Here is a 26,386-nt window from a genome sequence, read left to right on the forward strand (position 1 = left end):
CTTCCTTCCTTCCTTCCTTCCTTCCTTCCTTCCTTCCTTCCTTCCTTCCTTCCTCTCTCTCTCTTTCTTTCTTTCTCTCTCTCTCTCTCTTTCTTTCTTTTCTTTCTGCCTGGCTCATTTGAGCCACAGTTCCACTTTAGGCTTTTAAAGACATGAGAGTCTTATACACTTTTCCTGTCCCTGCTGGCTTCGAACCACAATCCTTAGATCTCAGCCCCCTGGATAGTTATAATTACAGGTGTGTCCCACTGGTGTCTGTCCAGTAGAAATGAACCTAATTAGAAAGTTGTTGTTGAAAAAAGTGTCTATCCATTTATATTGGCAATTTTTGGTATATGGGATAGAGGAGGGTAAATCTGTGTGTATTTCAGTATATTCCTTCCATTAAATTTGTTATATCCATAATTCTTTCCTCTTTGAATTTAAACCTATGTGATTCTTTTTTTTTTTTGTCAGTCATGGGGCTTGAACTCTGGGCCTGGGCACTGTTCCTCAGCTCTTCAGCTCAAGGCTAGCACTCTACCACTTGAGCTACAGCGCCACTTCCAGTTTTCTGGTGGTTTATTGGAGATAGGAGTCTCTCGGTCTTTCCTGCCCGGTCTGGCTTTGAACCTTGATCCTCAGATCTCAGCCTCCTGAGTAGCTAGGATTACAGGTGTGAGCCACCAGCACCCAGCTCTGTGCAATTCTTAAAATGGAACTGTTCGTTGAAGTCTTTATTATTAAAGCATCTAGGCAATTTCATTTATATTTAATTTATTTCTTTTAAAAAATCAAGAGCTGTGGGCTAGGAAGTTGGCTCAGTGTAGAGTGCTTGTCTTGCATGCATGAGGCCCTGGGTTCAATTCCTCAGCACCACATAAGCAGAAAAAGCTGGAAGTAGTGCTGTGGCTTAAGTGGTAGAATGCTAGTATTATACTGAAGAGCTGAGGGACAGCGTCCAGGCCCAGAGTTAAGCTCCATGACCGACATAAAAAAAAAAAATCAAGAGCTAGGGTTCAGTTGCAACTTAAATCAGTGGCCTACTAAGAGCATAGCCCCGGGTTTAATACCCCAGCACCACATTTCCTATGTAAGCCAGGAACTCTTAAGAAATTAGTCACTGAAACTGAAGTGTGGTGTGGTGTATGCTTGTAATCTCAGCTACTCAGGGGGTGGAGGTAGGAGAATTCCAGTTCAAATTTGTCTCTGGCAAAAGCTCGAGACTCTCGTTGAAAAATAAAAGCAAAAGGACTAGAGGCATGGCTCAAGTGGTAGAGTGCTTGCTTAGTAAGTGTGGGACCCTGAGTTTGAAGGAAAGAAGGAAGAGAGAGGAATTGGTCATGGCCTTTATTGTTACCCAGGTGTGTGCAGCATTTGTGTGTGTGTGTGTGTTTGTGTGTGTGTGTGTATATCTAGCATGTGCTAGACTGAAGAATGGTAATCAATGGTAATGTACTGACACCAACCCTTCTATGTCTTCTACTCTGAGTTACTTGTGTTTCTTGCTTCTTAGACAGCAGGCAGAGAAGTATAAATGGAGTGCTTTTGAAACACACTTACTGCTAGTGAAAGGGAGATCTCTTTCTTGGAAGAGTCCCTCTCAGAATCCCACAGCAAGAGGCCATGCAGGGAATATTCCAGTACAGGAATAGCGTGACTTCTGGTATCTGGATGAATTACCTCTGAACTCACACAACATGAAGTAGAGGTTTTTCCCTTCCTGTTAGCGCAAATTGGATTTCAGTGAAGGTGCACATGTAGAACTGAGCAGAGGGTTCGGTGGAACTGTAGACTTGTGCAGTGACAGGTAGATTAGATCCAGTGCATTGCATCTCTGTGCAGTGCTCACTGCATCATTATTTCCTGTTCTCCATGGCACCTTTTACTTTTTGTTTAAATCTTCCCTGGTTAGAATATCAGTTTCATGGGGGCAGGGACTGAGTCTCTTGTTTAATATTGTTTCTCTGACTTCTAAAACATGGTAGGTACTCAGTAACTTGATGAATGGCTATGTGGGTGGCTACAAGAGTCCATTGTAGATGCTCCCAGCGATGCTATTTCCTTTCAGGTATTTTTGTGTGCCTTGTCTTAAATATGTCTAGCTTGAAAGGAAGTTGAAAGACCTTCCTTAGTAAGCATAGCCTGAGTGGAGAGTCACCACTGTTGGGCTTTGAAGAGCTTTCTGTCACCACTGTTGGGCTTTGAAGAGTTTTCTCTTGCCTGCCGTGGGTACCACAATTGTGTCATCAGGTCAGGGCCAGAGATTGGAAAAATGTGGCGAGAGGCCTTGAAAGGCAGAGTCACATCTGCTGGTTTCACAATGTGAGTTTCTGTGTGCAGGGCACCATGTACCAGATTGGTGTTCGTTCACAGGTTGGATTTGCTCCCAGAAATAAACCCATTCGTCTGCTGCTTAACAAGGTTTTAATTTTATTTTGTTCTATCCATTCCCACCTCCACTCCAAAAATCCCCTTTCTCTGTTCCAAACCCCCAAATAATCAGAGGTTTCAGAGAGCTGTGAAAATGAATGATTAAGACCTGTTTTCTTTTTGCCTTGATCTACCTCTTGAGATTTCCCTCTCCATCTTTTATCGATAATGAATACAGTCCAAATAAAATGTTAAACACCACCAAAAAGAAAAAAAAATCATAGCACAAAAATTCCAACAAAACAAGGAAATATTTGTCAAGGAGGGAGGCAGTTTACTGAATTTACCTCTCAATTTTGTCTTATGAGCTATGTATCTGTTTAGTGTATAAACACCTAATCCCAAACGGAATAATTCCACTTGGGTTGGACATCAGAGTGTTGTTTATGAGTAGCATAGAGACAAACTTTTTTTTTTAATTAATGTCTTGTTGTTTTAGAGGTGGTAGCAGCGGGATCGCCTTTGCACACGCCAGGTAGTAAGGACGTGTCTTTGCATTTGCATAGTGTGATCTGTTCCCGCATAGAGACACACTGTTTTAAAACTGGTAGGTACAATTGCAGAGGTGAGGAAGAAAGTGAAGGGAGCTGCGTTTGGAACGGTGCAAAGGCTAAGGCGCCTGCCCCCAGGACGGGCGCAGGCATTTACATGTACTTCTGCGCTTACTTCAGTCCGGCCGCCATCTGAGCGGGCGATGGGCGGTAGCTGACACCTGCCGCCAGGGGAGGGCCCCATCCCGCAGGAAGCTGACTTGCTTCCAGGCTTGTCTCCTCCCTGCGCCCTGTCTGAAATACCTGTTCCCATTCTAATCGTGCCTCAACGATCCTCTCCCCCCCCCCCCCACCTTGCTGCAGATCTTAGAACCATGGGAAACGCCGAAAGCCAAAATGTAGACCACGAGTTTTACCGGGAAAAGCACGCCAGCCTGGGGCGCAAGCACACGTCCCGCTCCCTGCGCCTGTCGCACAAGACGCGCCGCACGCGGCACGCCTCCTCGGGCAAGGTGATCCACCGGAACTCCGAAGTGAGCAACCGATCCAGCAGCACCCCGAGCATCCCCCAGTCCCTGGCTGAAAATGGCTTGGAGCCCTTCTCCCAGGAAGGGACCCTAGAGGACTTCGGGAGCCCCATCTGGGTGGACCGCGTGGACATGGGCCTGAGACCCGTGTCTTACACGGATTCTTCCGTCACTCCCAGCGTGGACAGCAGCATCGTGCTCACCGCAGCCTCGGTGCGGAGCGTGCCAGACTCGGAGGGGAGCAGGCTGGGCCGCGAGGATGACGCGCCGTACTTGGCCGAGGGAGGCAGGAGGCAGCATCCCTATACATCCAATGGGCCCGCTTTCATGGAGACAACGAGCTTTAAGAAGAAACGCTCCAAATCTGCAGACATCTGGCGGGAGGACAGCCTGGAATTCTCACTCTCCGATCTGAGCCAAGAACATTTAACAAGCAACGAAGAAATCTTGGGTTCTGCCGAAGAGAAGGACTGCGAGGAGGCTCGGGGGATGGAAACGCAGGCGACTCCGCCGCAGCTCAGCACCTGTCAGCGTGCCAACTCCCTGGGTGACTTGTACGCTCAGAAAAACTCCGGGGCAGCAGCGAACGGGGGACCCAGGAGCAAATTCACAGGCTACTGCCGGAATTTGGTATCTGATATTCCCGATCTCGCAAACCATAAGATGCCACCAGCGGCTGCAGAAGAGAACCTTCCATACAGTAATTACAACACACTTCCCTGTAGGAAATCGCACTGTCTTTCCGAAGGTGCCACCAACCCCCAAATTAGCCATAGCAACAGCATGCACGGCAGAAGATCCAAAACAACTCAGGTAAAGTGATGGAAGTCTTGTTCCATATTTTGGAAGGGGTGCATGACTCCTGGAGTGCATGATTTTTGCTCTTATAAATCCCCCTTCTTGAAATCGAGTGTTAAATCGGGTGTTAACTCGGTTTGCTACTGCAGCTGGTGCCGGTCTCTGCTTCTAGCCTCTTAGAGTTCTGTAGGTATGGGGAAGGGATTAAGAGAGAGGGGGGAGAGAGAGAGAGAGAAAGAGAGAGAGAGAGAGAGAGAGAGAGAGAGGTGATGTAGTAAGAATAAGAATAAAAGCTGCTAAGTTCAAGTTGGAAAGCTGCGTCTCAGAGTCCCCCTTGATTTGAGCTATCCTCCTAAGTTGGTGCCCAGTGTCTGGGGAGATGGACTGGTGGGTGGTGGGCACCGGGAGCTCATTTCATTACTGCAGCAGGTGGGAAGAGGCTCACAGGCAGCTCCTTTGAAGAGGCATTTCCAATTCTGAGAGGGCTCCGGTCACTTGTCAGCTTCTCTCCCGGTTTGGCAGGCTTGCTGTCTTACCAGGAGCCATTTCAATTTCCTGTTCTTGCAATACTGGCCAGCCCTGTCTCTGGAGGGAGGTATAACGGAAGGAATAGCAGGGTGGGTTCTCCTTCCTATTTTACAGCCAATTCATTTGACCTTGGGCAAACTCTGGCTTTTAGTTGTTCCTTTCAAAAGTGAGGATGAGGATGCTTAGCTGGCCTGCTTCAGGGTCCAGGGTTGGTGAGAGTGGGTGTAAACACATTTTTAAGAGACTTATAAGGTATTTTACTACTCCCCCCTCCCCCCCCACCCCCAACACACACTTGTTTGGCAATGGTGATATTAGCAGCATAATTCAATGCCAAACACTCCGGTATGCTTTGGTCCTTTGGTGTTCCTGATGTTCTCTGTTGGAGTTTCTGGGAGTTTTGGGGGTATGATAATTTTGGAAAAGTGGTTGGTAGAACCTACTTCAGGTTAAACCAGATTGGGTCTATCTGCTTTGAAAGGAATATTTGGTATCGGGCTGACTATCAAAGACCCTGTCCACAGGCAGACCCCCCTCCCCGCCCCCCAAGTCCTGTGGGAATTTGGAGGTTGACTTCTATCCAGGTGTCTGTCTAGAAGGTTGGTGGATAGTGGAGGGCTGGAAGGAGTGAGAAGAAAGCTGGCATTAGTCTATGTTTCTTCTCCAGGATGGCTTTTGCTGACAGTGTCCTAGTCACATATTCCTAGTTACACTGCTTCCTAGGTGGGTGATGATGGGCAAGTTATTCATTGCTTGAAGCTTTAATTTCTTCATCTGTCATACTGGAGAGAACCTCATTCAGGGACCTGAAAGGCAGCAAGGACTGTCTATCATCACATTGGCATCACAGGTCTGGCTCAGTTGGTCTTCTGATTGTGTATTGGCAGAAGGACACATTGTCATTTTGTATCACCTGGGACCTTCACATTCACCTAAAGCAATGCTAAGTGAGCAATGCCCTGTGGAAGGTTCAAGAGGTCTGTGATCTGGTCTTCTGTTTTCAGTGGTTTTGACAGTGAGGACAACTGGGCCTGTGTTCCCTGACACCTTACTTCTGGAGAGGGGTGTGAGCCTTTGAGGCATGGCCACCCATGGGAAGAAGGGCAAAACAAGGCAACTCTCCCCTCTAGATCGGGACCACTGAAAATTCTCCTCTGTGAGTGTTTGAAATTTCTGGCCCTTGGCTTGTTGCCTTCTGAAATTGTTAATATATGGAAGTGAGATCATCTAAGTGTGGTGTCTCATAAAGTCACCACTTAATGTGATGCAAAGTGCTATGGATGAGGAATCCCAAGGAGGATATCTGCATCCTGCTGGGGCAGCTGCCCCAGCGGGTGACCTTGAATAAGCTCGTCCGCCTTATGGATTGCTTTCTGTCCCAGGAGAATGACACCCGTCTCTACCAGGATCATCTGAAGAATCAAATGGGATTCCATGGTTGGAAACCTTTTGCAGAGCCTATGAAGTGAACAGAAGGATTATTTTTGTATTGACTTTATATGTTGAGTGAGGATCTTTAATGACTTGAAACAAACCCCGGAATTATACACAACACTATCCATCCACCCACATTTCCTAGTCTGACTTGGAGCCCACTATGTTCCAGTGTATTTTAAGAGACAGTGGGTGTGGAAGCTTCCTTGAAAAAGAATTCTCTTTTTCATCAGTAAAAGTTTTTGACCCAGGGGACCTCTCCAGTGAGCTTGAATCATAGATATTAGAGTCTCCTTGTCTGCCCTGGTGATGTAGCTGAATTGCTAATAGTCCTGTCAGCAATTTTACCCTCCTCTTCCCCCTCAAAAAAGTTTCTGGCAGACATTTGGCCCAAGAGCATGGCTTCTAGTCCTGGAGAAGATACATTGTATCCAAAATAATCTGAACGATTTCATTTGTTTTGAAAATGATTAAAAAGAGTTTTTGGCTATTCTTCCTGTTTTTGTATTTGTTGAGTAGTTGGATGTATTACTGAAATGGGAAGGCCATAGAGTTCAGATTAGATTTTAAGAAGTGACTCATATTATGTACCACAGTCTCTGGCAGACATTTTAATTTATATGTTTGAATGTGTGTTTGTGTGTGCAAGCATGTGCACTTATGCACATGCACGCTGCATGTGAAGGTTGTAGTACAAGCAGTAGTATGAATACAGCCTTATACTGTTGGGAGCAGAACTTACCTTTATTGATTTCTGTAATTAAATCCAGTGATTCCTCATTGGATTTAATTAGTGGTGAGTTAGCTGGAACTTGGCTCTTGGATATGTAGATAGAGGAGGAGCAACCTGGTGTCTTGCCAAAAACAAGAGGGTCAAGTACATCCAAGCTTGGATTTTGAGCTTGTTGCTGGTCATTTTACCTCTGGATGGATTTTACTAATGGGAGTTGGTGAGCGGATTCAAGATTCTGGGAGGGAATGAGTGGAAAAACTCATGACATAGGCTTTGGCATATAATACACATCAGTCAATGCTGGTTGTTAGATGTGATGGTGAAGTGTAGTTTACTGTTCTGGAGCTCAGCTCTCCTGCACTCTGAGACCTTCAGAAGATGAGTTGGAAAGAGAGGAAGCTGCTGAGGGCTGTCCATTTTATAGCTGGGTTCTGAACTTTTAAGGGAAGCGTTGGCTCAGACCCTTGTGTATACTTGTGAGAACTTCATTCACCTACTTGTGCTATGGCGCAGCTCTACTGAGTATGTCTCAAGAACCCACAATACCCTGAGAGCTGGAAGGGGACCCGCGCTAAGGTAGGGTGCTAGTGATAGGTTTGACTGGCCAGTTTCTAACACCTGAACATTCCCAGAATTTCTATCCTTGTATAGATTGGGAACAGGGTAAGGCAAAGCTCCCAAGCAGAGATCCGGGATTCATTTCAACCTTAGGTTATTCAACTTACCTTAGAGATCCCCTCCCTACCCAACACCATTTTCTTTGAGAGAAAGAAGAGGATCTAAAGAGATTAGGTGACAAGGACTCATGGCTACATTGAAATTCTAGTCTTGTGGGTCTTTGGAAATTGTCTTATCTTCCAAAGCTGTACTTTTCTATGCTTTTTGATTTTAAGATCAAAATCCTGAGTTAATGGTACAGAAGCAAAAATGAACTTGTCAGCTAAAATGAAATAAGTTATTTCCCACTACTGTTGGCACAAAATCAGTGGTTATGGGACAGAGATGCTGAGGAAAATTTACCAAGAAGCTATCCTTGATGTTTTCTTTGATTAGCAGGTCATTGAGTTGATTTTTTTAATCAACATAAAATGTGAAGCATTATCAATAGATGATCATAAGTTCTTAGAAAAGTTAGGGCTGGGAAGGTGGCTCAGTGGTAGAGCGCTTGCCTTGCATGCCTGAGGCCCTGGGTTCAATTCCTCAGCACCACATAAGCAAAAAAAGAAAAGTTGTGTGTGTGTCTCTAAAAAAACATTATGGGTTGTTTGACAACTTTGCTTAAATGGCTTAGAAATAAGTTCATTATCCAAGCTGCAAGCTGGCATCTTCAGCCAACTGATTTTTATTCTTTGGTCATAGATTCCTTAGAGAATCAGCTGAAAAAAAAATGGACATTTTCCTGATTTAAACCTGCTGGCCACCCTTCTGCGCGTCATCTTGGGACATCCCTAAAGCACATTTCCTTGAGACAAAACGTTTCCATGTGAAATCTATTTTAAAATAAGTTCATTTATCTTCTGTTAGACTTTTTTTTTTAATGAGAATGAAGTGCTAAGGAGGCACGTTAGATTTTCTTTTTAATCCTGTGCCTCTTGCCTTATCTTTCTTTATTGGTATATAAATTAAGCATTGAGCTATTTATTTGAAAACACGTCCATTCCTTTTCATCAGGAATATCTACTTCCTTTGCCAAGTTCTTCTTTTGGGGGGTGGGGCTGGGTGGGTAGTTGAGAGACAGCTTGTATCACCAGTTCTCAGACTCCTTTTGATTTTTTTGTTTGAACTCTAAGGAGCTTCTGTTTATGTGGTTTATATCTGTCAATATTTATCACTTAGTGATAGAAATAGGAATATCAACAAATAATTAGTTTTCAGATAGTGATGATACCCATCACATGTTCACATAACTGTCTTTTTCTTTAAGATTTTTTTAAAAAACATTCTAAAATCACAGAAGAGAGAGCCTTTGTTTTATATTTGTGAATCTCTATGATGTGTGTAATGGAGAACATTACAGTCTCATATCTCTTTTCTACCTCCAGTTTCTTTGTGACTTACTGCTTGGTGCGACTCTATGAGCAAAATTCTGCCTTTGTACATGGAGAGTTGCTCATTTATGCTCATTTATTCAGCCTTGACAAAAAAAATCCCTTTTAAAAAAAGATAGTTATTTTGCAATAGTTGTACAAGAGGTTTATAATTTAACATGTCTCTTTACATTACAATATATTCTGATTAGAGTCACTCTTTCCATCATTTTCCCCCTTTCAACTTATCCCTTCCCCTACGAGTCTCATCATTTCCTTGCTCCATTTCCACATATACACAGTGACTCTCACCCACCATTCCTCTTTCCCATTAGAACTGGAAAAATACTAATTAAATTATAGTAAAACTGGAAAATTCCCAGTTGGACATAGTGGGAGGTATGTCTCCCTCAACTCACGTGGTGTCATAACAAAATGTAAGTGCTGGCTTCCCGGCACAGCTCAGGGTTAAGGTCTGGCTTTGGAGCTTAGAGCTGTGTGACTAGGAATGAGATTCTGTTGGATGTGGCAGTGAAGCCAGGCTGCTGTGAAGAGCTGACAGGGTCTCGAGGGGACCTGGGAAAACTTCAGAAGTACCTGCCATGTATTTACCTTGCAATATGGGTTCTATTTGGTATTGGAACATTCATAGGCACAATATCTTGCCTGGGTTAAAAGCAGCACAATTTGTCTCTCTTAGCAAGTGTGGTAGCTCTTAGGAGGATCAAGATTTGAGGCTAGTCCTGGAAAGTTCACACGACTCCCATTTCAACCAATAAAAAGCTGGACATTGGCGCAAGCCTCTCAACTATGTGGGAATCATAAATAGTACTGTGGTACAAGCAAGCTGGTAAAGAGGGTTGGAAGTGTTGCTTAGCAAGTATAAGGCGCTGATTTTATATGTCAGTACTGTTCCCCCAAAAAAAATTAATGAAAAAATTCAAGTGAATTCTGCCTGCATTCATGCAAGACACAATAAAAGGGGACCTGCCAGCTTACCAGTTTCTCACACCTGTAATCCTAGCTACTCAGGAGGCTTCAGATCTGAGGATCATGGTTTAAAGCAAGCATCAGCAGCAAAGTCTGAGACTCTTATCTCCAATTAATCACTCAAAAGCCAAAAGTGGAGCTGTGACTCAAGTGGTAGAGCACTGATCTTGAACAAATAAACTCAGGGACAATGCCCAGGCTCTTAGTTTAAGCCACCAGAACTAGCAGAAAAACAACAACAACAACAGTGAAAACTACTGGACTGCTTGAAAGTTGCACATGGGAAGCTTTCATAGCTCGGACTCATTTGTCATCTCAACTTAAGTGGAGTGTGAGCTGAGCTTGGCAGTGAGTCATCCTTTACATCAAATTTACATTTGATGTTTTCCACGAGAAACTGTTTTCCTTGTTTTGAGATTGTGGTGGGAAATGAGCAGCAGTGAGTTCATTCAGCAGTTATTTTGGGGTTCCTACCCGATGCCAGCACTATTCTTGGCCCTTGGGATATGTTGAGTAGAAAAGATTCCTGAGCCCATGGAGTTAGTTGAGGTGAGACTCTGTGTGTGTGTGTGTGTGTGTGTGTGTGTGTGTGTGTGTGTGTAGAGACAGTGTAATAAGTAAGTGGTAGGCTGTGGAAGAAAGCTGGAGCTGAGTGAGGATGGACTGATGCTAAGGGGTTGTGGATAGAGGGGTCAATGTGGACCTCCCATGAGAGAATAGAATTGGGTGGGACTTGAAGGGAAAGGGGTAATTGGCTATTGAGTTAGAAGGTAGGAGGGTGCTCAGCACATTTGAGAAAAAGCTGGTTGGAGTGGGGAAGAGGAGATGTTGCAGAGAAGTTGGCATGGCAACTTCTTTCCTCTGAGTGGGGAGCCATCTAGCTATAGAAAAGGAACAAAATTCTGGAGGCTAAGGCAGGAGGACCTTGAATTGAGGCCAGTTGGAACAAAGTTTACAGATGTTTTCTTCAAACAAAGAAAGAAGATACAAACAAAATGTGGGGGGTAGGGAGGGAAGGTATGCCCAAGTGGTAGAACATGCACAAGGCCTTGGGTTTGATCCCCAGGGGCTTGGTGGGGAATGAGAGATAAAAAAAAAAAGGAACTAGGTACACCCATGTTTCCAGAAGCAGAAGGTTGCGAGGAGTCTGGGAATGAGTGTTTCCGTTTCATTGTGCAGGAGGCACATCAAAGTGCAGGTACGAATGCAGGACACCTATGGAATGTCTTGAGCAACTGTTCACATTCACTTGGAAGGTGTATCTGTCTCTGGTGTGCAGGATGGACTTGCAGAAGGAAAGTAGTTACAACGGAGAGCTTGTTTCCGAAGCCAGGGATGGCACTAGAAAGGGAAGCAAAGGGAGTGGATAGGTGGCATATTATGGGATAGAGAGTAGAGGAAGGATGAGCACAAGGTAGAAACATGTCCACGGGACAAAGGGAGACAAAGGGAGATGATGCGTTCTCCAATCAGGAGTTCTCTGAAGCTGGGGTATTTCAACTGTTTTACCAACTTACGTTGGAGTCTCATTTTAGTAGCAGTCAGAATTTCAGTTCCAGTGGTTGTACTGAGAGAAATTGTGAGTCACTCCCATTGGGAATCATTAGAGGAGAAGGCATGGTTGTTGGAAACATAAAAAGACATAGAGGTTTTTTGCTCTGGGAAAAGAAGAAAAGGGAAAATCGAGCCTCTCTCCTATTTCTAGCAAGTCAGGAAGGACAGTTACTAGCAACCATGCCAAATAATTACTAATTCACAGTGCAGATCACATCACTGTGTTGTTGGTTTGGTGTACTGTTTTGTGAATGTGGGTGATGGTGAATTCTGGATGATGGTGGCTCACACCTGTAATCCTAGCTACTCAGGAGGCTGAGATCTGAGGATTGAGGTTCAGAGCCATCCCAGGCAGGATATTCCATGAGATACGTACTGCCAATTAGTGTGCACATGTGTGCGTGCTCACACAATACATACACATGCCTTATTAGTGTGAAGCTCGCACTTGTCTGTTTTTCCCAAGAGACCTTGTATTTCCCAGGTTCCTTACAGACATCCTTCCCTCCATGTTGGTAGAGAAAGCTGGTAGCTGAGGCCAGACAGTGCCTTCTTCCCCAGGGCTGACATGCAAGGAAGGCGGAAGGTGAGGATGGGAGAAATCATAGCTAATGTTTTTGAGGAGATACTCCATGCTGAGCATAGTTCTAGCTCGATATTATTCACTGACTAATTCGATCTCTTCTTATCTCGTGAGATGTCTTAAGTAAACACTGTAGAGGGGACATACCGTAATGATGTAGTGCTTGCTTAGCGTGTGCATGACCCCTAATTTGATCCCTAGTACTAGAAAAAAAATCAACAAAATAGACACAGATGAGAAAACTGAGTTGTAGATTAATGCAGAATAATTTGCCAAGAATTAATGTCTGTTATACCGACACTGTTCAAGGAGTGTATGTATATCAAGGAAGAAATACCAAGAACCGGGGTGTGTGTGTTTGGTGGGGGAGAAAATGATATAGACAGAGAGACAAGGAGACAGAATCAGAGAAGAGAAACAGAGAGAGAGGGAGAATAGCTGTGCATAGTTACATGTGAGAAGTGAGGCTTCTTCTATTTAGAGGGGAAAAACCCAGGGAAAAACCCCCCAGAGGAACTGTTTTTGTTTTTTTGGGTGGGGGGGGGCGGTCATGGGGCCTGAACTCTGGGCCTGGGCGCTGTCCCTCAGCTCTTCAGCTCAAGGCTAGCGCTCTACCACTTGAGCCACAGCACCACTTCCGGCTTTTTCTGCTTATGTAGTGCTGAGGCATAGAACCCAGGGCCAACATGCATGCAAGGCAAGCACTCTACCACTGAGCTACCTTCCCAGCCCCCACAGAGGAACATTTTGGAATTCAACAAAGCAGAAATACTTGTATTGCTCCTACAAATGGAAATTTCCTTCCCTAACAAATGCATTGGATTATATTTAGCTTCTCTGCACAGGTAAATTCAAGCTAAGCTGAAGCCATCAGGGAAACTAAAGTGAGCAAGAAAAGCAGTTTCTAATTGTATTTGACTTAGAACGACAAGTAGCTGGTTGATTCTGCTGGTCCCTGAATTGTCCCAGGGCTCCTGCTATTTGTAGCTAATCACCTTTTCAGCATCGTGTCTGTCCATCAACCAGCCGCTGGCAAGATTTGTTTGTAAGTCTCCGGTGTACAGCTGTGGCAGTGTGTCATCAGCCTGTATTCCTGCCGGTGACCCTGCAGTTTCTAAGACAGTGACAGCAGGCTTTGGGTTTTGCTTCTTGCCTCCCTATGTTAATACAAGAGCTCATTTAGGCATTTGTTGCTCGCATAAGTAGCTAAGAAGACTGCTGGCCAGCAACTGGTGTATGCTTCGGGCTACAGCTGGGCACTTGGGAGTGCAAGGGGCATGTGTGCACACTCATTTCAGGAAACTGTCAGTGGGATGGAGTGTTCTGGAAACACTGGGGTGGGAGGGTTTGTCCTGGGAGAGCAGGATGTAAGAACATCCCTATTCTGTGAGTGCTGTTCATACTCGGCAGTCTCTCCACAGAGAGTGGAGATGTTTTCTGAAACACAGTATTGTCAGTTATTTCTGTCTGGCTGGGTCACCAATTTTACTGTTTCATCTGATTTACCTCTTCTGTCCTCTCTCTTTCTCCTTCTCTCTCCTCTCTTTTCTCTTTATCTCTTCTCTCCTCTCTCCTCTGACTTTCTCTCTCATGCTTGGGATCAAACCCCTGCTCTTTCTCTCCTCTTCTTTCCTCTCATGTTCTCTTCTCTCTTTCCTCTCCTTTCCTCTGCTCTTTCCTCTCCACTCCCTCTCTCCTCCCCCTCCCTTCTTTTTTCTCCCCCTCTTCTTTTTCTTTCTCTCTCATGCTGGGGAGCAACCCCCCTCTTAGTCTCTTCTCTCCTTTCTTTCTCTGCCCCCTCCTTTCTTCTCTCTCCTCCTCTCTTTCATTTCTCCACTCTCTTTCCTCTCCCCTCTTTTCACTCCCCTCTCCTGTTTCTCTCTCTTCTCCTCCCTCTTCTCTCCTCTTTCCCTCCCTTTCTCTCTTATGCTGGGGATCAAACCCAGGGCCACATGCATGCTAGGGAAGCACGCCTCCACTGAGCCACTCCCCCAGGCCTTCCTCTCCCCTCCTCCTCCTCCTTCTCTTCCTCCTTTTCCTTTTGAGGGACTAAACTGTGTCATTGAACTTAGGGCCTTGTGCTTGCTGGGCAAGTGCATGTTGCAAGGTATTTAGCTAAATAGCCTAGAATGAGTCAGATGCTAACCAGGAGCAAATATCTTACATGGACAACTAAGACTGCAGCGCCTCCATGCCATTGTTTTCTGGTGTCAGTCTCCTACATTGCCTGTTGCTGGGAAGAGTCAGAGTTTTCCAGGTACTTCTGCAAATGGGAAGACTCATATTGCTTAGATGTAAGATGTCCTGGAGGCTGCGGTAGATAGGAGGAGGAACCCTTCCAAAAGATGACCACAGGAACATTGGTACCACAATGAGGGCAGAGAGACTGGTGTTGCCTGTGTCTCTGGCAGGTCTTACCGCATTGACCATAGTGCTAGAGGATAGGCTCATGGGTGTTGGGGCATCCCAAGCTTCATGATGAAATAGGGTTGGCGCAGGGCCGCCAGCATCTCTTTCTAGTGGGCTGGGCCACATAGCAGTTGAGGGGCTGAGTACCACTGAGCCTGATGAACCACTTCTGGAGACAAGGTGGAGTTGTCTTGGGTCACAGATGGAGGAGCATTCCCCAGCCATTACACGGAGCTGTAGGATGTGAGCTCAGCTGGGACCAGCAGGCCTCCTACCTGGAGCAGTCACTTCTTTGCCCAGTTTGGTAGCCATCTTGGAGGTGAGCACAGCCTGAGCCATTTACAAGGTTACCACGTCAGTTGGCATGAGCAGATGTTCAGGTCTGACCCTGAGGTAAGTGTCCATAGACACTCAGTCGATGTGGAGAGAGGCTCCTGGGCGTTCTGATGAGGCCAAATGGTTTATGGGATGGTAGTGACCTGTGAAAGGCTTGTACTTGGGAAGCGGCTGGTCAGTGCTCTGCCTGTCTTTTCCTAATCCTCTTTGTATCTCTTCCTTCCATTCCTTCTACTTGTAGGTTTTAGCTCTTTGGGCAAGTCAAGGCAAATAGATGAGCAATCCTTCAGCTTTTGCCAGCAAAATTTATTTATTTATTTATTTATGGGTCCGGTCATGGGGCCTGAACTCTGGGCCTGGGCGCTGTCCCTCAGCTCTTCAGCTCAAGGCTAGCGCTCTACCACTTGAGCCACAGCGCCACTTCCGGCTTTTTTTCTTTTTGCTTATGTGGTGCTGGGGAATCGAACCCAGGGCCTCAGGCATGCAAGGCAAGCACTCTACCACTGAGCCACCTTCCCAGCCCTGCCATCAAAGTTTAGAAGGCAGTTTTTGGTAAATAAGCCAAAAGCTGCCCAGGTGCTACCTGCAGCTGGACCATGAGGCCGCCATGTGATAACAAAAAGGTCCTTGCAAGCACAAGTTCTAGCTCTGCACCTGCCATCAGCCAGATTGAGGTTCTCAGAGCTCTAGTGCCCTTTGCCAGTTAATCAAGGAGATGGTTTTCCTGTTCTGGAACTTAGGCAGTTACAAGATGTATGGAGTCAGCTCCGTCCTTTTTACTGAGGTCTTTCCTATGGACTTAGGGTAGCTTGTCTTTTCCTGACTTAGAAAGAAGCACCACATTTCCTTTCACTTTGGAAACAATTGTAATTGATTTTTTTTTATGCCCGCCTAGCCTTTATCAGAAAAGGACTGAGATATATGGAAATAAATCTGAAGGTTTGGAAATTCATAGACTATCCTTCCTGACTCATGTTTATCTGTATCAGTGATTGCCAAATTCCTTTGATTGTCCCTGCTTACTTAATTTCCCTGTTCATACAGGGAAGTATATGGTAAATAACCCTACCAGAGAGAAATGTGAGTTGCTAACAGAGTTTTCTGGTGGGTGTGGAAGATTTTTAGAAAGTGTATCTAGTCCTTCATAGCCATCCATGGCTCTTTATAGTCAGGAGAACAAGTTACAAGATGGAGCGATAAGCCAGCCAGTACGGGGTGCATTAGTCCATTGTTCATGTCTCTAACAAAATGCTTGTGGCTAGTTCGTTCATAAAGAACAGAGGTTTATTTAGCTATAGCTTTGGAGTTAGAAGGTCATGGTGCCATCATCTGCTGGCCTTAGAGCTGTCTGCTACATCGCATCATGTGAGCTGTTCGGTAATAGGGAGAGATGACCTGGTGATTTCAGAAGCCAGAGGGACTGAGGAGTGGAGCCCTCTTTTATAGAACCACCCATTCTCACCAGCACCAATCTCTTCCAAGAATGGTGGCCCCAGTGACCTAATTACTGCCCACTGAGCTCCACCTCTTAAAGGTTCCACCGCATCCATCATTGCTACATTGGCAACCAAGCTTCTAAAATATCAGTCCTTGGGGAATGTGCCACATCCAAACCATTGCATTGCTCATGAGTCTGCCACTGAGTTGCCTCTGTGGCTTCTTTGTCCCCAAGTCCCTCTCCCTGCTGGAGGTCTAAACTCCGTCTGGAATGGACTTGGTGCTTAGAAATTTGCTCCCTACCACTCCCTCCCCCAACTATGATTTCAGCTCTGCTCTCTGCTCTATTTCAGGTCTGGCTCTATGCTCTACCTCTGTTTATTTATTTATTTCTGTGCCTCAATTAGAATTTTTCATGACGGTAAACTGTGAACACCTCTTTAAATTTGAATTGACTAAGTGAGACCTGTGAATCAATGCACATATCCCCTGTCTGGGCCTTGCAGGCCAATATGAGTGTGGCTCATTCTGCCCCTTTGCTTCCCAGAGAAGATTTGAGGCCAGAGAAATCATTTACATGGCAGCTCAGGGTTTGTATGTTTGAGTTACGATTTCCTGCAAATGAGACTACAGGCTCAATAATAAGATGGTGATATCTCAGACCATCTAGTACAACTATGCCTTCTCTTCTTTGTTGGACTCATGTTCCTATGGTCTGTCTTTGACCAACACCAGTCTTGTTCCTTATCCTTAAGACTCCTGAGCTGTCCTGTCCAGTACTGCTGTCATTATCCTCCCTTGATTACTACCATTATTTAATTATTGTTTATGGGAATGCCTGTAGCATTTGAGAGCAATTAAGCTTCTGATTTAAGAATAGACCTGCCTGTCTTGGATGTGCTCAGCTGAAGAACAGGGGCAGCTCTGGAAGTTCTGAATGTTTTTCAGTTGGGAATCGATACCCCAGCATCTTGGCAGTTGCCCTAAGCTGTCACTTGGCCCAGGGGCAGTGAGTCGCTGCTCCCGGCTCCTAGCATCCTGGCTTTGAAAGAGCAAGGTAATTGGAGAGCCTGATTTGGGAGCGGTGGGCCCCATGGACTGATTTAGTACTACGTGGAGTGAGAGGCTGTTTTCAAGAAGCAAAGCTAGCTGATTAGGACATGAGGACCCTTGCCTGCTCCTGGGATGCGGGGCCTTGCTGGGTGAGTGGGTGAGGTAGTATGCTAGCCATCTATTTAGTTACACCATTATAAAATAGGCTCCTGAGCAGGCCTTTCATTTATTTATTTTTTATTTTAACGAAGTACCAGCTGTAAAGACCTACTTGTGCATTGTAACCATCTACTTCTAGAACAATTAATTGGTCTTTGGAATTGCCTGGAGTTCAAGGCCAGCCAGGGAGGCTGAGAGCAATGAGCTCTCTCAGTAAAGGTAATGGCTGGATCTCAATAGCTGATTTGCCAATTAGGCTTTCTCTGAGTCTAGTAAATGATAAGCTCTTTGAAGTGTACTCTGTTTCTTTTGTGTCTCTTGAACATTCTGAGTTGTTTAGGTTTCACGCTAGGCCCCGGCAGGATTCCTGGGCAGGCCGTGGGGTGGGCTGGGGTGAGGAGGAGGGGGTAGTCCAGGGGTACGGGGGGATCAGCCAAGCCTCCTGGCTCCCCAGCACTGCGGAGCCGGTGGCTCGGCCTTCCGGGCGTCATGCATGTGTCTCTCTTCCCTTCCACCCCCAAGGATGTCAACGCAGGCGAGGGCAGCGAGTTTGCCGACAGCGGGATTGAAGGGGCCACTACGGACACGGACCTCCTGTCCAGGCGATCCAATGCCACCAACTCCAGCTACTCCCCCCCCACCGGCCGGGCCTTCGTGGGCAGTGACAGCGGCAGCAGCTCCACCGGGGATGCCGCTCGCCAAGGGGTGTACGAGAACTTTCGGAGGGAGCTGGAGATGAGTACCACCAACAGCGAGAGCCTGGAGGAAGCGGGCTCGGCGCACAGCGACGAGCAGAGCAGCGGCACGCTGAGCTCCCCGGGCCAGTCGGACATCCTGCTGACCGCCGCGCAGGGCACTGTGCGCAAGGCCGGCGCGCTGGCCGTCAAGAACTTCCTGGTGCACAAGAAGAACAAGAAGGTGGAGTCGGCCACGCGCAGGAAGTGGAAGCACTACTGGGTGTCCCTGAAAGGTAAGGGGCTGCACCTGGGTGTGGGTGGAGGGAACGGCCATCCCCAGGGTGATAAAATAAGATGATTTCATCCTGTTGTCCTAGCTACTCAGGAACCTGAGACCTGAGGATAGTGCTTGGAAGCCAGCTCACACAGAAGGCCCATGAGCATCTTCTCTCTAATTAGCTAGCTTTGGCTCAGCCTTGAGAGTAAGTAGGTACTGGGGGAGCTGAACCCAGGCTTCACACATGCTAGGCATGCAGCCTGCCTGTGAGGTGCATACAGCCCTTTGTGTTTTGGTATTTAGGGTTTTGAGATTGAGGCTCATGATATTTCCTAGGCTGGTCTTGATCATGCAGTTATCCTCAGCATCCCGAGTAGCTGGGTGAGATTCCTGCAGCAACGTACCTGGCTGTTTAACATATTTTTAAACACGTGATATAGTATTATCGACATTTGAACCAAATCTCCAGAACTTAATCTGATGTAACTGAACCTTTATACCCTGATCAGTAAATTCTCCTGGCATGGTCCCCATTCTTGCAAATGATTTTTTTTTTTACTGTGTGTATTATTAAGCTAGAATCTATCTTGTCAATTTTGTATAGGTACAGCTGGTTTTGAATGTAAAAGTGTCCCCATAAAGATTTTTGTTTTTTACCAAAGTTATTTTCGTATAAAAAGGTTAAATTAGGGAGAAATAGAAAAAGAGGAAGAAATAATCACCTGCTCAACATGCAAGAAGAATAACACCCTTAAGATTTTTTTCTAATTGTTCATTTGTGCTTTACGAAGTGACTGTTGTGGAGGGAAAAACCTTTAAAATGAATCCTATAAGACAGTTTTTTTTAAGATAATGGAATCAATAAGATACCACTGATTTCACAGTTCACATGATGTTAGTGAAATGTGCATAATCATTAGGTTTGTGTAAATCATATGCTATTTTACATTGTATCTATATTTGAGTCTACATATGAATACATACCATGTACTTTCTTTCCATATATATATTCACAGTACCTTTCTATTTGTTGTCATTCACTGTCCTTTTGCATTTAATTGTAAAGTATGCTGTGTGTTGCTGCACTGGCTCTACCACGATCAGAAACAACCCCGGAAGCCAGAATGCTGGCATTTGGGAGCATAGCCCAGGAGCCCATTAAGAGGAGGGAGCCATCACTCTCCTGGTGACCTAGATCTGAGTGACACCATCTGTCAGGATCCAGGCCCAGAACACCAAGCTACTGAGCCCTTTGATTGTTAATCCTGACAGGTTCCCATTAGATGTTGACATACTTGGGCTTTGCCATTGCTACTCAAACGTAAGACGTACTGCTGACTTTTCCTTAGCAGTGCTTAGATAGTGAGAAAGAAAAGTAGAACACCTGGGAATTTGGGATCCAGACGTTCCCAAAGAATCTTCCACAATAGAAAATTAATTTTTAAAAAGATTTCACCCCGATTTAACCTCTGGAGTGACTTGGTAAACAAGTGAAGAACTTGGGAGGTTATTTTCAAGGGAAAATAAAGGTAAGTAGAAGTTTATTAGGGACAGTGTGGTTCTTCACCTTGGTATTGCTGTTTGATACTAGTCTTAAAAGAAGAACAAGTTGAAAATTGAGTTAAAGCTAGCTTTAATCACCTGTTGTTATGGGTGATTATAAACCAAAGTTGAAAATTTGTAAAATCAGTTATTTGGGAAGACCAAATGAGAAAGGGGTGGGGGGAGAGAACAAGAGAGAAGGAGAAAGAGCAAGAGAGGGAGAGAACAAGAGAAAGGGAAAGAGAGAGGGAGGGACCTGAGGATAGTGAGAGAGGGAAAGAGAGAGGGAGGGAGGAGGAGGAGAGAAGAAAGGAGAGGAGAGAGGGAGACTATGTGAATATGTGCAGAGAATAGCAATTGTATGGTCTTCCCAAGGAAATGGTTTTTATAATTTTGCCCAGACTTCTTTCAGTGTTCTCTTCCTCTCATGATGCGTGTTACGTTGCATCTGTAGATCATGAGTGTTATATTAGTCATAAAGATTAGTTAGAGCAGTGATTCTTGGCAGTGGCACTATTGACATTTTCTAGATAATTCTTAGTGGTGAGGGACCATTCTAGGCATTGTGAAATGCTTACCAGTTTCCCTGTTGTGTAGGTCAGCTTTCAAACTGACGATAATCACCTCATAAACAGCAAAGGTTTATTTTGGCTTGGAGATTTCAGCTCATGATTGGTTGGCTGTGGTGGTTTGGGGCCTTTGGTGAGACAGCATGACCTGATGGGAGCCTGGGGCCCAGGTTTACCGCTGGCCTCAGCTCCCCTTCAAGCACATGCCTTCAAGGGCCTGAAGAAGCCAAGCACCGCTGGCTCACACCTGTATCCTAGCTACTCAGGAGGCTGAGATCTGAGGATCGTGGTTCAAAGCCAGCCTGGGCAGGAAAGGCTATGAGACTCTTATCTCCAAGAAACCACTCAGAAAACTGGAAGTGATGATGTGGCACAAGTGGTAGAGTGCTAGCCTTGACCTAAAGTGCTGAGGGATAGCGCCCAGGCCCAGAGTTCAAACCCCACAACCAACAACAACAACAAAAAAGAGCCTGAAGCCTTCCCTAGGTTCCACCTATATAAGGTTTCATTGTCTGTAGTAGCACCATCCCTGGGGCCCTCAGCCTTCCAGACACAGGCCATTGAGAAACATTTAAGATCCAGACTGTAGCACCAGCCATTGCTCATGACATGTCAGTAGCATGTCTCTGCATGTTTTGACAACCACAGATGTCTGTAGGCATCACCGATTAGCTCTGCTATGAGAAAATCTGATTTGGAACCCAAAAGCATTTCATTTATGTTTCCTTTTTCTCTATCTCTTATCCATACTGACTTAAGACATGGAGATGAATATACAGATAATTTTGATCTTTGGTGTAAGAGTTTCTGAAAATCCCAGAGCTGTTCAAAATTACAAGCATTACAGGCAGAAGAGAGTTGAGGCAGAACATTAAATAGTACGTAGATTCCAGTGGAACAGAAGTGACTGTCTTCATACATAAAGGCCTGGTAGAACCTCTACACTATGTTTATCGTCACCACTGGGCAAAATGGTCTCAAGAGCTCAGATGCTTATGAGGAATCTTCTTCACAGAAATTGAGGATCTTGGCTAAGTGCTGGTGGCTCATGCCTGTAATCCTAGCTACGCAGGAAGCCGAGATCTGAGGATCTCAGTTCAAAGCCACCCTGGTCAGGAAAGTTTGTGAGACTCTTATCTTCGATAAGCTACCAGAAAAAGCCAGAAGTAGAGCTGTGGCTCAAGTGGTAGAGTGCTAGGCTTGAGCACAAAAGACTCAGGCACAGTGCCCAGGACCTAATTTCAAGCTCCAGGACTGGCATGCACATGTCCACACACACAGAGAGAAAACACAAGTGTCTTAAAGAACTTGAAGTCATGAATAAAGGAGCTCTTTGCTAGTTGAGGCTGTGATTTTAAGATCTTCACCTTTCTCTCATTGAAGACCTGACTATAAGCATGGCCCAATTCTCTGTATATGCTAGATTCCGTGTGCTTTGATTTCTAGACTCATTCTGCTAGCAGTGTTTTCATTATAAGCCATTCACTGGCCAAGTACCAGATAGTCACCCAGACTCCTGTTCTGTTTCCTCAGGATGCACGCTCTTTTTCTACGAGAGTGACGGTAGATCTGGCATAGACCATAACAGCATCCCCAAGCACGCTGTCTGGGTGGAGAACAGCATTGTGCAGGCCGTGCCTGAGCACCCCAAGAAGGACTTCGTCTTCTGCCTCAGTAACTCGTTGGGTGACGCCTTCCTCTTTCAGGTTTGTTGGATACCTGCTTCTCTGGGACTCCTTCCTTTCTTGCCTAAGTCCCCTTCCTGCACCTTTTCATTTCACTGGTGAGAATTACCTGTTCTTCATTCCAGAAACAAAGATGATGAATGATAAAATGAATATGTGGAATGATTCCAGGAATGAGAGATCTCACACAGAGGATTGCAGCTTGGAGCCTGTTCAGAGTTCTGAGTTGGATGAGGAATTGGCAGTGTTTGACGTGGGTTGAGGATTTCTTTCTTTGTAGCACTTTAGAAAGGGATTATGAGATCCTTAATTTAGATATGACTTGAGCTGTCACATTTTTTAACATAATATGTTCTCTTCTAATATTAATCATAAAGTAAATAATGACATTTCAGAAAAGACTGGTTGTCTCTAAATAGTCTCTCTTTCTCACCTTATCAGAACTTTCTTCCCAGCGTTCTTAAAAGTTTCAGTGTTGTTTTAAAAAGTACTTCCCTGCTTCAGGCTTACGATTGCTATTATAAGGAATCATTTGCATGTGCTCAGTGGTAAAGTACCTTGCAAGAATATTTTGTGGTTCAAGACCACATTTAGTAATACCAGATGAGGTAGAGAGGGGTGGATTGAGGGCCAAGGCCAGCCTGGGAAAAATCACGAGACCTTGTCTGGAAAGCAAGCTAAAAATCACAATGGCAGGGAGCATGGCTCAAGTAGTGTGTCTCCTGTATATCAAGGGAAAGGTTTTCAGTTCAAACTCAGAATAGCCAAAAAAGAGAAGAGAACTTGTGTGTGTGTGTGTGTGTGTGTGTGTGGTTTAAATTACAAAAGCTGTTCTCATTTATTCCATGAGTAAAGTAATTCCTCTACCTTTTCTCCCAGGCTCTCTATCTAGTGTGTATAGTGCAATTGAGAATACCTTTTGACACAGATCCTACCCTTAAAAATATTCACAAATAATAGGGCTGCAATTGAGGGTCAATCTTTGTGATGTGGTAGTATTCATTCTCCTCTCTCTTCACCTTCTGTGACTCCCTAGTGGGAATGCATTAGTTTGCTTAATGGTCTCTTGAGATTCTATTCACTTTCTTCTTTTTCTTCTTCTTCTTCTTTTTTTTTTGTTCTAATCTTTAGCTTGGATAATGTCCATTGATTTGCTTCTAGATCATGGAGCTTTTTTTTATACCAACTCAAATCTATGTTGTTGGGTCCTTCTGGTTATTTTAAAATTTCATCCCCAGAATTTATATGTCATTCTTGAAAACAAAAATTTGTTTCTCTGTTAGTATTTTTTAAATGGTGAGATGTTATTCCATTATTGTTCTCATATTTTATTTTAGTTTTTTAGATATGCTGTGATTTAGTTCTTTGGATATATCTAATATACTTGATTCTGTGTCTATACCTTCAACATCTTGTTTTTCTCAGGCACAAGTTTTTTTTTTTATTACTTTACTTACTGCTTCAGTTCCTATGTATGGACCACACTTTATTGTTTTTTTAATTTTATTTTATTATAAAGATGCTGTACACAGGAGTTACAGCTACATGAGTAAGTTACTTGTAGATCACTGTTACCCCTTCCCTTATGGTTGTTCTACTATCCCTTCCCTCTCCCATAGTTTATTGGTTTTTGTGTATCTCATATTTCTTTGTTGGAAATTGTGAACTTTAAGTTCAATGATATGGCAAACCTTGAAAGCAGATGCAGCTCCATCTTACTTATTGTTGGTGTTGGGGACACATTTTTGTGTAGTGACTTCTCTGAAATCTGGAAAGCATTTGTAGTACCTTCTTGTATATGGCCACTGAAGTCTCCATTGAGCTTGTTCAGTGGTCAGGAAGTGAGAACACCAAAACTTCTTTTTTTCGGGGGGAGGGAGGTCCGGTCGTGGGGCCTGAATTCTGGGCCTGGGCACTGTCCCTTAGCTCTTCAGCTCAAGGCTAGTGCTCTACCACTTGAGCCACAGCGCCACTTCCGGCTTTTTTCTTTTTGCTTATGTGGTGCTGGGGAATCGAACTCAGGGCCTCATGCATGCAAGGCAAGCTCTCTACCACTGAGCCACCTTCCCAGCCCCACCAAAACTTTAACTGCCTAGAAAGAGTAAATCTCCCAGTCTTTCCTGAAGACAGAAGTGTGCACATTGAAGCGTATCTTCGATGCTCAGTTGGTCAGTTCTCAACTCTGCCTTAGCCTTCACCTCTACTTTTATGGAGCATTATGGCCAGCCAGAGGGGCAACCCAGGGCCATCTCAGGACTTGGTTTCCTGGGCCTGTGTGTAGCTCAAGGCATGTGTGTGCCCTTCCAGATTCCCGGAGCGATGGCAGAGCTTTTCAAAGGCCCCTGTGGAAATCTTGTTCCTGCTTCCCTTTAAGTTTTTAGCCTTAGATATTACACAGTTGTCACTGAAGCAAGATTGCTTGCATGGGTGATGTCTGTGTCAAGTCAAATTGTGTTACGCCTCATGATCTGCTAAGCATGTCCAAAGATTTCACATCCATGGGTTTTTTGGGGGGATGTTCTAAACCTTGTTCTGTCTGCTTCAGTCATTTCTAGACTGCTGGCTCTCATAAGTTGGGGAGATGAGGAGATGGACATGGGTAAGCCACTGGGAGAAAGTGAGGGAAGGAATGACTTTATGCAAAGAAGAAATGTACTCTTCACTTGATCTATGTAACTGTAGATCTTCTGTACTTCACTTTTATAATAACTATATATATATATATATATATATATATACACACACACACACATACATACATACATCATACATACATGTATATGGTCAGTCGTAGGGTTTGAACTCAGGCCTAGGCGCTGTCCCTGAGCTCTTTTTGCTCAAGGCTTATACTCTACCACTTCGAACCACAGCTTTTTTTTTTTTTTGGCTTTTTAGCATCCTGCTAAAATAATTTTTTTTGAATGAGGTAAGCTTTGTGCTGGTGGCTCACGCCTATAATCCCAGCAATTCAGGAGGCTTAGGTCTGAGGATCACCATTCAAAGCAAGCCAGGACTGGAAAGAGCATGAGACTCGATCTCCAAAAAACCAGCAAAGAGTCAGAAGTGGAGCTGTGGCTCAAATGGTAGAGTGCTAACCTTAAGCAAAGAGCAAAAGATCATACCCAAACGAACTCCAGGAAATGGAAAGAAGAGTGTTTTTTTTTCTGTTTTTCTTTTCTTTTTGTTCTGTTTGTTTGCTTATAAATCTTTGGGAGTGTAAGGGGAGGCACAGAAATGGAGGGACAAAAGGCAAAAAAGTGTAGCAATGGTACTCACTGGACACTATGTTGAAAATGAACTACACAACTTGTACTCACAAGTTGAGATGGGAGGGAAAAACTGGGAGACAGCAAGGTACGGGATGATATTGTCCAAAACAAAATGTACAGTTTAACTAACTTATGTAACTGTGGCCCCTCTGTATATCACCTTTATAATAACTCTAAAACAAATTTCTAAAAAAGAAATTAAAGATATATGCAAAAGATCAGTGCCTAAGGCCTGAGTTTAAGCCCCAGTACTGGCCAAAAAAACCAAAACACTATTTTTGTCAAGATTCAGTCATTTGTCTTTAACAAATTAAGATTGAAATAGACTTAGCTTAATTTCCAGAACATTCAAAAAGTTATTTGTGACAGTTCTGGCCAGGGTTCTCATTGCTTTTAGGGAGGAGTACCTCCTTGTGTATCCTTATCGATAGCACTGATGACATTCCTAAGGTCACATTAGAGACTGTACCTTGCTAATCATGCCAGGATAACCAGTGTAAGCTGGGACAGTTGTGGCAACCTTTCATTGGGTGTGTTTCGGATCTTCCCAGGCTTTGCTTGTGGTGATGTTGCAGGGAACCCTCGTTTCTCTGTTCTCAGGATCATTCTATTTCTGTTGGCTTTTGTGTAGGGATGGTATTACTGGGCCAGGTGTACAACACACTGCCGGTTTCTAGAATCATGAAAAGAATTTGTACCTCAGCAGCTTGTGAGAATGTCCTTGGTATTGGCAGATTCTTTTCCCCCTATTTTCTGCTTCAAGCTTTTCATGTGACTTTCAGAACATTTTTATGTGTCTTTGTTTTGTTCCGCTTGTTTTGAGACAGACTCTCTCATGCTATAGCCCAGGTTGACTTCAGATTCGTGTTTCTCCTGCCTTGGCCTTCTGAGTGCTG

At 44.6% G+C, this 26,386-nt stretch overlaps 1 protein-coding gene across 1 annotated transcript in view; it reads left to right on the plus strand.

Moving 5' to 3' along the window:
• The window catches only part of Tiam1 (T-cell lymphoma invasion and metastasis 1), a 350,718-nt gene that overhangs the window by 219,753 nt on the left and 104,579 nt on the right, over positions 1–26,386 (plus strand). Inside the window, exons 5-7 of the mRNA XM_013027533.1 lie at positions 3,267–4,243; positions 17,994–18,441; positions 22,070–22,242. Coding sequence (XP_012882987.1) covers positions 3,278–4,243; positions 17,994–18,441; positions 22,070–22,242 — 1,587 coding nt within the window. The 5' untranslated portion in view covers positions 3,267–3,277. The remainder of the gene's footprint in view (positions 1–3,266; positions 4,244–17,993; positions 18,442–22,069; positions 22,243–26,386) is intronic.

This window comes from Dipodomys ordii, unplaced genomic scaffold (genome assembly GCF_000151885.1).
Source record: "Dipodomys ordii isolate 6190 unplaced genomic scaffold, Dord_2.0 Scaffold104, whole genome shotgun sequence".
In the NCBI taxonomy this organism is placed as follows: Eukaryota; Metazoa; Chordata; class Mammalia; order Rodentia; family Heteromyidae; genus Dipodomys; species Dipodomys ordii.